Consider the following 13326-nt stretch of genomic DNA (forward strand, 5'->3'; position numbering starts at 1 on the left):
TATTACTGTATGTAAATACGATATTATGACCTCGTCTTTTGCCAGAAGTTTATTTTTAATGCTCAACAGGAATGATTTAAAGATAATTACTGAGCCATATTTATTTTTAACAGAGTTCAGTTATTTTTAACCACTGAGCTTGCTGTCACATACTGTACAACATAACACATTGCTACTGTATGCAGGCCGGCCTCCGGGTACCTCTTCTTTGCTTCAAGCCGCCGCCCCCTTTGGGGGGCAAGCAGCCCCTCTAATTCGACCCGCGGTAAATGCAAAGTCTTTGTCTTATCCTTGTTCGTCTTTCCAACAATCACCAACTCTGGTTTGGCTGAAATAAACTCTGAATTCACAGTTAGATGCACAAATATTTGTGTTTTGGGGAACGGGAACAGAGTCTCTGTTAAGATTAAGCAGATCTTTGTCCACATCAAACTGAACTGAAGGGATGCTCTTATAAAAAAACATTTTCCAATCATCGTAGTTTGCTTCAAACCAAACAAACCGAACCAGAAGAACATTTTCTGAGACTGTGAGCTTGTCGACGTTTGCAGGCTTCAGCTGCGACCTCCTGCAGTTCACACTGTTAATGGATGACATTTAATCGCAACCTCTGACAAATGTTTTATTTTGTTTCAGCTGCATCCAACGAATAAAACCATATTCTTATATAGCAGTGGTTTAAATAGCTAGTCCTGTTTCTAACAGCCTTTATAATATCCTAACAGCCTAGTATTCTGGGCACTGTGGGCCTCAGGTTTGATGAGGTTTTGTATGAACACAAACATTTCCCTTAATGTTTTACTTTCTAGTCAAATGTGGCATCAAATGAAGTGTTTTAAATGATCTCTGTGCTGTTCTTTCACCGATGTCATTTTTCACTATCTTCTTGTCACTTTCTCTCCTCTCTGCTCTCCATCCCCCCGGTCCAGTCCTGAGCATCGGAGAGGGGGGTTTCTGGGAGGGCAGCGCCCACGGCCAGGTGGGCTGGTTTCCAGCCGACTGCGTGGAGGAGATCCCAGCCAAGGCCGCCGACGAGAGGAGCTGTAAGTCTTATCACTTGGGGTTGTGTGGCGGTTGGAGGTGGGACGTTGACTTATGTAGGACACGCGCTGTTTGCCATCACCCACTTTTGTGGAGAGAGAGAGAGAGAGAGAGGGGACACAAAGAGCAGAAGCTATGGCTAAATGCTGTCGGTTCCTGAGGCAGCGTGATGGCACGTGGCTGCTTTCTCTCCAGTCCATGATCTGCATGTGTCTCTGCTCCTCTGTCTCCCAGTCTCTTCCCGTCTCCCCAGGCTGTGGTGCACAAAGCTAAGCGCTACATTGCCCTGCTAACTCAGCTGTGCTCTGATGTCCTCTGGGTGCAAGCTAATGAACATATCACGCCATGCTCCGTCCCCCATAAACAGCACATTTCTGCTCGCAGTCTCTCTCGCTGTGCCCAACATGAGTGCTGTCAGTGTGTCTACGAGAGGGAGCGGGTTTTTAAAAAAGGCCTGTCTTAATTCTGTCTGTCCTGCTCTCTTCCTTGTTCCGCGATCTTTTCATCCTCTGGTATTCTGTTCGCTGACAGTGTTTAATTATTGACATTATCACAAAGCACAGCGTTGCTGGAGTCAACTCCCCACACCCACCCGCTCTCTTAGTCTTCCCTGCTCTTAGGAGTATGTCAGCGATGATAGAGGCAGATGGGGAGCAACTTGTTCTTCTTCTCTCTCTGGCTGTTTGCCTTCTTCTGGGTGGCTTATTTTAAAGCCTAACCCAAGGCCATTGGCACGGGGAGCTCCTCTCACACTGTGCCACATCCAAATTGCCCTCAGGTCTGCCTCCAAAGAAAGCCAGTCAGAAAATGGGAGCACAGTATGGTGGCTTGCAAAGACCCATTCAAAGGCGTCCTCGGCCAAGGCCAGGGGCTGTGCATGTGCGTGTGCTGCAATTAGATGGCCGGTGAATGGCCTGCATGAAGCCTAACAGTTGTGGCTGATTGGGGAAATAACGGACAACTGAGAAATGCAGTTTTTGGCCCAAATGATTACCATCTGTAGAGAGAGAGTTTTTCTGGCCAGGCATTGAATATATTCATCTTTAAAGGAATAGTTTGACATTTTTGGAAGTATGCTTAAATCAGGAGGTGACAAACGTTTTACACAAACTTCCTGCAGTTATTGTGTTCACTGTTTGGGTTCAACGTTCAGTTTATCAGCTGTTCTCTACTGTTATTGTTAATACATGTCACTTATTCAGGGGTCGTCATGAATCATGGGTCCCTTAAGGAAAAAGGTTGGGAACTGCTGTAGTACACCAACCATCATAGAGTCATAATACTACATATGTATAAATACTGCGGTACTGTAATCAGTGGACCACAGGCTCAATGCCCATTGTGTTACCTTGAGACTGTTACTTTAATCCATACAAAAACACCATTCTGTCATTTTTATGGGGGTTATGTGCTGTAATTATTACTTGGTGACAAACAGGCAGGAGGCTTGTCATCGCCATGAGGTTGCCAGGCAACCAACAGAGATGCTACACAGAGGCACTGGACCAGCAGATATAGTGCTGTTCATCAAGAAATGCTTCCAGCACATAACTGCCTCTGAAAGCACAAATTGTCTCTGCATTCATGAAAACAAAAGAGGTTCCAGTAGGCGTACTGAACTTTGAGGAGAGCCAGGCTAGCTGTTTCCAACTGCCTCCAGTCTTTGTGCTAAGCTAAGCTAATCTCCCTCTTCCTTCATCTCCGTACGGACATTAAGTGAAGACGTGAAGGTGATAAGTCTCAGACAGAGAAAGAATGAGCGTATAGCCAGAGAAAGCTGAACTATTCCTTTAACCATTGATAAGAAAATATTCCTTCTTTCTATCTCTCTCTTGCTCATACGATCATTTTTACACTCACTACTTGTAGCCTGGAAGACGGAAAAAAGTTTCACAGAGAACCCAAAAAAGAAAGCCAAAGCATGCATATGATCCCGCTCAGTCACTGAATCAAGTCAGTCACCCTTTTTAGTCAACTTAGAAGTTGTTTTCACATTTTGTGACAGGCCCTTGAACCATTTTAAAACCTCAAGCCCTGCTTTATGGTGTATGTTACTCTAAGTGGGACCATCAGTTACTAAATGAACATCATGCTGTATGGAAGAAGACTGAAACTAGAGACTGAGACCAGAAACTCATCAGGAAACTGTTTACTGAGCTCATAAATCAACTGAGAAGTCGACTAATTTCTCCATAAGACTCCATACTGTCTGTCTTTTTTGCAACCCATGGAGCCGCCCCCTGCTGGCCTTTACATAGAATGCAGGTTTAAGACACTTCTGCATTGCTTTCACTTCACCGAGCCAGAAGCTGTGTCCATTATACTGTATATACTGTCAATGGACAGGCCACAGTAGTATAGTATGGAAATCATTGTTTCAATCCAAAAAGCATTGTTCCCAGTCCTCATCAAATAACAAAAACTGAAGGAAACTGTAGTGTGTCTGTATGGACATTAAAGTTTACAGTGTTGAGTTTAAAGCTGTAATCATGAGTGTTTTGATCCTATACTGTCTATTTCTAATTATACTGTGTATTAACAGTTGGTATCTGATCGTTTTTAGAGTGCAATAAATAAGGAACAGAAAAACCTTCACAGTCTAAAAGAATTGACATTTACATGCAAGGTTAAGCCGTGTCTTTTCCCCCTCTCACATGTGAATCTTGCAAACGATCAGGGTTTCTCATCGTACCTTTTCATCCCATCAACTCCCACACACACTCACACACACTCACACATGCTGATTTGACTTAAACACCTTTAGCTTCTAATCCCTCTAATTCAATAGATGCAATGCAGTGGGATTAAACCCTGCTTAGACATGCTTTGTTAGGGTTCAGGTTTGGACCCTTGAGATCACTTGAGGAGCTATGTATGGGAAACACACAAGGAAACTCTCTCTCTCTCACACACACACACACACACACACACATACACAGAGCTCAGTGGTTAAGCAGGTGTAGTTGTATTGGGGGGGGGCGCGCTCTGAGACCCAGAAAGCAAGCGCTGCAGATTCAGATGAATGTTTTTCTGTGTGTAACCCTCAACCTCACTGAGCTCACAGCCTGACTGCAACAGTGGGAGTATTCATACCCTTCATGATATTATAAAGATCAATCAGTTTCCCCCGTATATCAACACAATGAAATCCATCATACGTCATCAAAACACCACTGAGGTTTCCATCCGACACTGCTGACGGATGCTCACATACTGTCCTGTATTGACACCAGGACGTTTGCACACAGGGGCCACACACCCCACCATCCTTGGAAACAAGTTCATTCTTAATTGTTTGTTAATTATTTAGACAGATAGACAGATATTTTTCAGTTAACTGTTCAATTATACATTATGACATCTAGCAGATTGCAACTAACTGAACACTGCTCGCGTCTGTGTTTGAAGACCTGGGAATGAGAACGGGCTGTGAGGCATGTAGGAGACACTACACTGATTTTAAAGCATGTAGGACAGCTTTAAAGATATACACAGTAGGCCATTAAAAACAGTTATATATATTATATATATATTAATATAACAACCAAAGAGCTAATAGAGCAAACATCAGGGAGAAGAAAACACTGAATGTGTCAGTGAATTAAATATGTATGATTGTTAAAAAACAAACAAACAGTGAATTGTTTAATTATTTCATAATCTCTGATCAATATTCACAGAAATAATCTGCTCACAATTCACCCAAATCACTAATTTTACACAAACTTCCTGCAGTTATTGTGTTCACTATTACAGTTTATCAGTTGCTCTGTATTATTATTGTTATACATTGAATATAATCTGAAATATCCATAAAATAAGTTGAGTGAGGGGTCATCAGTTCAGTCAATGATAGAAGAAGAGTCCGAGTGTGTGTGTGTGTGTGTGTGTGTGTGTGTGTGTGTGTACAGGGGACACAGTAACATGTAAACAGTGTTAGTTGGTGGAGGTTACTTACAGTGTACATGTTTAGACTGTGAATTAAGATAAATGATGCTTCACTGGGGACAGAAGAGATCACAGTAACAAATGTATGTATCTGTTCTTTAATTAGTGTTTAACCCGTCAGCCTGAAGCATCTCATTGTTACAGTAATGTACAGCGCGAGCTACAGAGTCTACTCACAGTACGTTTTCATGAACTTAAACAGACTGTTGTATTGTAGGTGAGCAGTGGTTTGTTATATCAAAACCATGCTGGTTGTATTTACTCAGCATCAAAAAGCATCAGCTGGGCTCAGGGCGGGTAATTATTATACTAATTGGATATTGCTGCTGATCTGATGGGGCAGTAAATGATGATACAGATAACAGTGGCATTTTAAATGTGCTTAAATAACATGACTGCTTGAAAAGTTCCCTAATGTGTGTAATACACACCTGTTTTGTTTCAGAAGATATACTTACACTTCAACCACTGTTGTTACTGGTTAAATCCACCTCAATATTAGCTATATAAGAGCCTATTAATACACAGATATATTTTCTTATAACCAGATTACTTTTATGATCTGAACTTTGTAGAAAGGCTGCTGTGAAATCAGACAAATAATCAGACAAATAATCCCCAAATAATCTCTGATTATTAAAATCAACTGTAAACACAGCAGGTCTAAGTCAAAGTTTTATAATTTTCATTTGATTTTATTTCCAATTATGTTTTGTTTCAGTTAGTTTCCAGAGTTTCAGTTCAGTTTTTATTGTTTAAAAATGTTTTGTATTATTAGTTTTAGTCTTTTTTTGTTACAATATGGCAAGTAGTAGTCGGGGGAAAGATTGGAGAGGCTCTGAATAGAGATTACAAAAGACATTTAGACATCCCAGTCTTAATAAACAGACACAAAAGTCCAAATCTAGTTTTAGTTTGAAGTTAACTGTAATAATAATATATATAATCTTGGCTATGACTGGTGAAAGACTGTAGCGATCACAGAGAAATACAGCGAATAATATAATCTGAGCAAAACAAAACCCAACTTCACATCACAGCTGGAGAGATGGCCAATCCAGATGTGCAGCGTCTCACACTGCAGGTCATGAGCTTTAGAGCGAGTGGCCACGCCCACTGACCAATGCACGTCAATTCCTCCGTCTCACCCTCGCATCTCTCCCTCGCTTCGTAAGGTGAGCGAAGGAAGTGAGGAGGGGGGAGAATAAACGCCTGGAAGGAACCCAGGAAGGCCACACATACACACACACACACACACACACACACACACACCTACACACACACACACACACACACACACACACACATACACACGATTACGCATGTGCGTAATCGTGTGCAGTACAAACAGCTGACAGAACAAAGACACAAATACAGATGCAGTGTAATGTGCATATTTTCACACAAGCATGAATACTTTATGTTCACATTCAGTTATGCACACACACACACACACACACACACACACACACCATCTCTATTGATCTGTGACCATAGAAACCAGCTGGTCGCAGTCAGACAGCAGTTGCTATGGAGTGTGACTATGTTGTGGATATACTATTCTCCCTCTCTCTCTCTCCCTCTCTCTCTCCATTCCTCTCTCATTTTCTTTCATACAAATTATTAACTCTCTCGCCCTCCCCCCACCTTCTCTTCTCTGTAAAAAAACAAAGCTGTAACCCATTTTTCCATCTCTATCGGTCAATGATCTACTTCCAGCCACATCCTCCGTCCTCCTCCAATCCAACACTGTGGACGCAGAATCAAGGAGGAGGAGGAGGAGGAGGAGGAGGAGGGGAGGAAAAAAAATGTTCCTGCAAAGATGACAAGATCTAAGCCGGATCAGAGGAGATGGAGTTTCTGTGAAAGTGTGACAGCTGGTGTGAGAGAGTATGTGAAAGAAGGAAGGAGAGGGAGAGAAAGGGGAGAGGAGAGGGTGCTGAATAGGACAAATAGATGAGACCAGCTCTCCACTCTGCAGGTCGTGTGTGTGTGTGTGTGTGTGTGTGTGTGTGTGTGTGCTTGAAATCCACCTTTTTTTTAATATAAAATCTGATCTGTTTCCACGCTGCTTCCTTTAATCTATGAAGATATAATGTGGCTGCACGCGCTCTTTCAGCGAGGCGGATAAAGGAGAAGACTTTGAGCGACTCAAGGATCTCATTCACTGTAATGATACCAACATTTGCTCAAATGTGTCCTCGAATTGAATGTGTTTTGCTTCTGTTTTCACACTTTACACATTTACAATGTCGCAAACACCTTCTTTCATTGGAGGTTAAATGGTCAAGTCTCTTATTTTTTTCATTAACTTGCCAATATTGCCACCCTCTGGTTCTTCCTTTAAATACTCTTCATTCATGTTCAATAGGGGCCACTAAAGAAAATATTTATATAATTTACTGGAGATTTATACATAAATCCAAGGGCGTAATCTTTTCTCCTCAATAACTAAATAATGAGAGAATTTGTTGCCTACTTAAAGAAAAAAAATTAAATCTATAATGTTTTGCAGATATTTGCTGTTTATTTAACATTTATTTAAACTGTTCATTTCAAGTTTAATACTCTTAAAACATTTCTAAAAATGTTTAAAGTTAAATCAAAATACAGTTTTTATCACTGAAAACAGCAATAATTGCTGTCCTTTCACTGACAATGACTTTTATTACAGTTCTATAACTTTTAAAAAGAAAAATCCAATAATAACAGCACTCTTCTAAAATTTAAGCATCATTATTTGTATTATAGCAGTGTTTGCCTGTATTTATGAATGTCAATATTTCTAATTAAAGCTAAAAACTGTATTTTAATTACAGAAAATTACTGTATTTTTACGAGTCAGCTACTTTCTTTTTTTTCACAGTGTATTTACCTGCATTCAGTATGAATATGTTATTTGCCAATACTACAAAATGCATAATCCTAATTGGCATGTGTGTTTAAAGTCAGCAAACAGTACAAAATAAAGAGAAGGGGCAGCCACTGTCTTGGGGAATCAAATTCAAATGTCAATATAGTCTCAAATGTTCTAAATGAGTGAATATTCACAATTATTTGTAGGAAAGGCATAAAGAAAATCTGGTGGCTCTCATTCAAATATGACAAAAACTATATTTTTTATAAAAAGTACCTACTGAAGCTTTAATATGTCAAATTTTATTTACAACTTCTTCAATCAAGTGGCCAAATAGTCGTTTAATGCAGCTTTAAAATCTTCACTCTTCCCGGATAAACCGGATTACTGTATAATCATACAGATGACTTGGTTTGAGCGCGATCCTAAATCTTTAAAGCTACAGCTGTGTATACACGCAGTAGATCTGATGTCGCCGTAGGGCCGGACACTTACAGTGACACATTGAGACTGTCGTCACCAGGACAAAAGACACACCCGTCACTTATGTTTACCTCACAAAATTCTCCTGTGGCTGCGAAATATGATTCTTTTCTGTCAGGAGCTGAAGGTGAAGGTAGTGGGATGTTATAGCAATAAAAAAAAGCTCTCAGAGATACGTGTTGTATTTACATGCATAAACTTAATTGTGCAACAAAAAATGTTGTTGGATTGAATCCCGAAGAGGCAGTTTTTAAGTGCTATTTGTCCAGGGGTAACAGCTTTACTGTCCACTCCTAACAGCAGTGACTGATTTGTAAACTGCTGTTCCTGATTACACAAATGGGATGACTATTGATCTGGTTCTGTATCTGCATTGGCAGATTCCCGAGCGGACCGCGCTGACAGACGGAAGCTCTTCAGACACTACACTGTGGGCTCCTACGACAGCTTCGATGCCTCCAGGTAAGATCTCACACAAATGATATATAGCCTACATATTCAGGGACTGAGCGAGTGGAGCAAATACATCCCTGTTATTCAGTTAGTGGGAGCAAAGTTATGGCTTTGCAACCTCACTTTCTGTCTTTTAAAAGCTAAACTTATCATCATACAGTCCTCACAATCAGCTGGTTATATTTCAGAAGCCTATATCAATGATCACATATTTGGACCTTTGGACTCCCCTTTGAGTTGGTTTGGTCAAACCTGATCCCTGCCTGTCCTCATCTTTCCAGGAATCAGAGTCTTGGTTGGTGCCCTTTGACACCTTGTTACTGTATTTGTCAAACTGGACGGTAGAAATCCTTAATTCACTGCAGTTAAATGTCTCTGCAGCTGTTTTTCCTCTCATTCGTTCTTCGGTTCAGTGTGTGTACTGCGCGGACGTTGCAAAGTAAAATTACAAAAATCGTCTAAAAGAACCCAACCGGTGATCAAGCTCTCTGATGCCCGCCCTCCCTAGCAAAACACTAACTAGTATTGTGTAAATTAGCTAGCTAGTGTTTTGCTAACATATATATAGCTATATACATATATAGGCCGCTTTTATCTTTTAATTAACTTTAAAGTGGGGTTGTCTTTTCAACATAGATTAGCCTAGCATATATTATCTGAGTACAGGAAAGGAGGAAGTTAGTGACCGAGGCTGACTCCATATCAGAGCGAACAGGTTTGGGGTTTACAATCTTTTGGTGCAATGACATCTACATACAAATAGACAACAACCTAATCTCCTATTTGCCTTTAGATAGCTTCTAATGGAAACTTTTCCTCTGTTCTTGATAGAAGCCGTAGTAGAGAAAGAGGATATAAGATGCAACCCTGTCCTTTTAGCTAAGTGAAAATTCCCGTCTAATGGAACTTGACGTTGAATCCCAAGGTCTTCACCGTCTTCTGCTCTTAAATTATTCTGCTCCACTATTCTCCTCTGTCACATCCACTTCAATACAAGCTTCATTAGAAATGAAGATAGATGTATAAAGTTTGTGTGTGCGGTGGAGAGAGAGAGCGAGCTGAGATACATGCAACACTTGGAATATATTCTCCACCGTGAATAAATCCTATTTAGTCAGTCAGACAGGTGAGCTGTATGTCTGGGTTGTGTTTGATCACGCCGGGTCATCTGTCCAACGTCACGTGGCACGCATTAGTTTGCAGAATGTGTGCAGTGGTTTTACCTCCTCCAGGGAAACAGCCAGCAGTGTCGGCGCTGAAGTTATGAGCTTCCTCGTCCTGTCCTGGAGCCAGAGATCGAGCTGGCAGATTTACACAAACTTGTAAAAACTGCATTAATAAGAGATGAGTAGTGTGGGACTGAATAGTCAATTCTCATTTTATCTTCAAATTTAGAATGATGATATTAGAGCTGTGAGTAATATTTCTTCATTAATATTGATTAATCCTTTTTCTGGATCAATTAATTTGGTCTCCAAATCAAAAAGTAGTGAATCACACAGCATCAGTTTGCTTGTTTTGTTCGACCAACAGTTCAGAGACCAAAGTGATTCAGTTTACGGAGATATAAAACTGAAAAAGGATCACATTTCAGAATGAGGGAACCAACTTTTAAAAGTGTAATCAACCGATTTAGCATTGTGCTCCTGTAACATCGACTCACTCAAGTAATGGGCCTCATGCAAAAAGTAATTTAGGAGAACTACTACTTACATTTTCTCCTATGGTGCGTTTCCACCAATGACGAATAGAATTATCTGTGCAAAAGTCAATAAAAAGACGCAAATAGAAGCGAATGATGTGAATTGGGGTGACACGAACGGCGTGGGCATAGGGAATCCAGTCAGTTTTCACAATAAAATACTCCGATCACACTAATTCAACAATGTGGCTCCAGGCCTGAAGCCGATCAATCAGAGAGGGACCAGAGGAGATTTTAGGCAAAGAAACACACTGTTTTGTCTCCTTATTTAAGGACAAAATACATAAGTTGGGCAGGCAAGACACTCTGAAGACGCTCTGCTTCTAAAATGCCCTTAGTGGAATTTGAAGACACACAGATCATGGAGCCAAACAGTGGACGTCCTAAGGTGGTATTCAGAGTCAGGAGGAGTAGGAGTGTAGGAGGAGAGAAGCGATAGGGAGGTCGGGCATCAGAGATCGATCGCTGGTTGGGTTTCTTTGGTCGATTCCTGTAATTATATTTTGCTAATTTAATGACCTACGCTTGTCAGTAAAAAAGAGCACCACCCTGCAGAAAGTTGTGATGCTTTTATGGTGAAACAGTCAGTGTCTTTATAGTGTTTTCTCAACTGGAAGGGTATATCCTTGTCCTGCCCTTGAGTCCTTGTAAATGTCATTGCCAGTCCTTTTTCATGATTCAAACCTTGCATGTTGACAGTCTTTCATCAACTAATGGAAAGCTCTTCCATGAGATGGTAATGCCTCTGCCGTCCAAGTCCAAAACAACATGGAACTCGTGATTAAATCATTTCTTTTGCATCAAGAATAGTAAAAAAGCTCAGATATCTAATTCTACCAAACTGGGTGGGAAACACTTACAGTAACTAACGGACACAATGGCCTTTTTGCCAGTTTGAAAGTACTACACTGCTCTCTGTACACTGACCAAATGTCAGGCCTGGGTAGTAATATAAAATGCGGTGATAAGGCCATGAAGGACAGCGTGACATTAGCGCCGTTACTCTGCTGGATTTCCTCTGGCAGGACTCGGTGAACATGCTGGAAGGTGTTTTTCCAGGAAGTGTCCAATATGGGTCAAGGTGAACCTCTGTGTCTCACCCAGTGCAGTGACGAAGGCTGGTTGGCCAAATATGAATCGCGGCATAGAGTAAAGACCCATGTGACTTCAAAGATCCAGGGGAAATCTGGAAATGAAACCTGAACCTGGATATAGACTGAGCTATGACGATTTCAGTTTTGTGCTCCCTAAAGGAGGCAACTTTATCATAACTCACATATTTCTCCACATCAGATATCAAAATGTAACGGTGTGCGTTTCTTTTGGAAATGCTGATTTTTCCAAGGCACTCACATCAGGTCCTTCCTTTGCTCTTTAAACATTCATAATTGTTTTTTAACTTGCAGAGCGTGCCGTTAAATTTGCATGAGGCAGGAACTCTCCTGGTCTGTGTGTTTATGGGCAGGAAGAAAGGCGCCAAACAGCAGTTTGATCTCCACTCACAAATTAAAAGGAAAGATAAACTGAACTGTGAGTTGCACCAAAACACTGTTGACAGTCTCAGTAGACAAATAGCAGAATTCAAATATACAGTGGACGGACTCGGGCTGTTTGAGGGGCAATAAAAGGGCACCGGGGTGCAGAAAGTTGCGATGCATTTATGATGAAACAGCAGATCCACCAGGGATGTGTGCAGACATTTTGTGGGGCTGTTGCACTGAGGTCGCACATTTCACTTTGCTCAGCTTGTCTTCCTCACTTGGATAGCAGGCGAACATTAGCGAGTGAGCATTGTTGTAGTTGTAGAGTGAGCTGCACGCTCAGGTCGGCTTCGCTCCACGCTTTCCCGCTCATGTCTTCCATTTTCATTGTAAACAATATAAGATTGCTAGCTTAGACAGGTCAGTGCCATGGGTCGAGCTGATAGTGGAGCAGGTCAACATTAGCTCACTACAGTCTGTTGTTACTTATAGACTCCATTTTGAATTCCAACAGGTTATTACTCTCAGAAAATGAATCATGTTCAAATTCTTAAATTTGAATAGATTAGACAGCCCATTCAGCTAGCTAGCTAGGTTTGGTTCATGATATACGAACTTCTTCCAACTTCATAAGACTCAATGGCAGCAATCCTCACACATCAAGCTGCGGTGAAACAGAGATATAAATGACATCCTATATCCTTGACCTAGATGGAAAATGATACGAGGCTGAGGAAAGATGTGAAGGACTTCCCACAGTGCTCAGTTGTTAGAGAGATGTTGTCAGATTTAATGAGTGTTAGAAAGTTATCTTGTTTAAAACACAACAAGTTGTAAAAAGAAATCTATCAGGTTTATTTTCATCATGGCAGCAATATGTTTCTGTAAACTGTTTCCAATGTGTTTGTTGCTGAGTCTTCGGCGCTGCATGTCCTGACGCTGGTGTGAGACTAAAAAGCTTGACTTGACAATTAAAAGTTTTGAGAGAGTGCAGGAGCGTTTCCATTACTCGTCAAATCTGACTTGTGGACAGACAATCCCTCCTTGCTGACTGAGGCTGTAGGGGAGGGGGGGAGGGAGGGAGGAAAGCCCAGATGTGGATTTTGGTACATGATGCATCAGCTCCCTGCTGTCTGAGATAAAATGCTGATGATGCTGGTGCCCGAGGAGTCGTCGCCGTAGAGTCGACGACGACACAAATGAAAATGCATGCAGACAAATGAGCCGGTGACTTAAGAGTGCTCTGCAGCATTCAGAGGTTAGAAGTCCACACAATGAGCGATAGACTCCCCTGTATCAATTTCTCCACCAGCCATCAGTCATGCGGCGTAAGAGCCTGATGACTGTCTAACCACCCTTGA

At 41.3% G+C, this 13326-nt stretch overlaps 1 protein-coding gene across 1 annotated transcript in view; it reads left to right on the forward strand.

The window, feature by feature from the left end:
* The window catches only part of LOC127351354 (SH3 and multiple ankyrin repeat domains protein 2-like), a 224346-nt gene that overhangs the window by 151179 nt on the left and 59841 nt on the right, over positions 1-13326 (forward strand). The window contains exons 14-15 of the mRNA XM_051378830.1: positions 930-1043; positions 8710-8791. Coding sequence (XP_051234790.1) covers positions 930-1043; positions 8710-8791 — 196 coding nt within the window. The remainder of the gene's footprint in view (positions 1-929; positions 1044-8709; positions 8792-13326) is intronic.

The sequence above is a fragment of the Dicentrarchus labrax genome, unplaced genomic scaffold (assembly GCF_905237075.1).
Source record: "Dicentrarchus labrax unplaced genomic scaffold, dlabrax2021, whole genome shotgun sequence".
Classification (NCBI taxonomy): Eukaryota; Metazoa; Chordata; class Actinopteri; family Moronidae; genus Dicentrarchus; species Dicentrarchus labrax.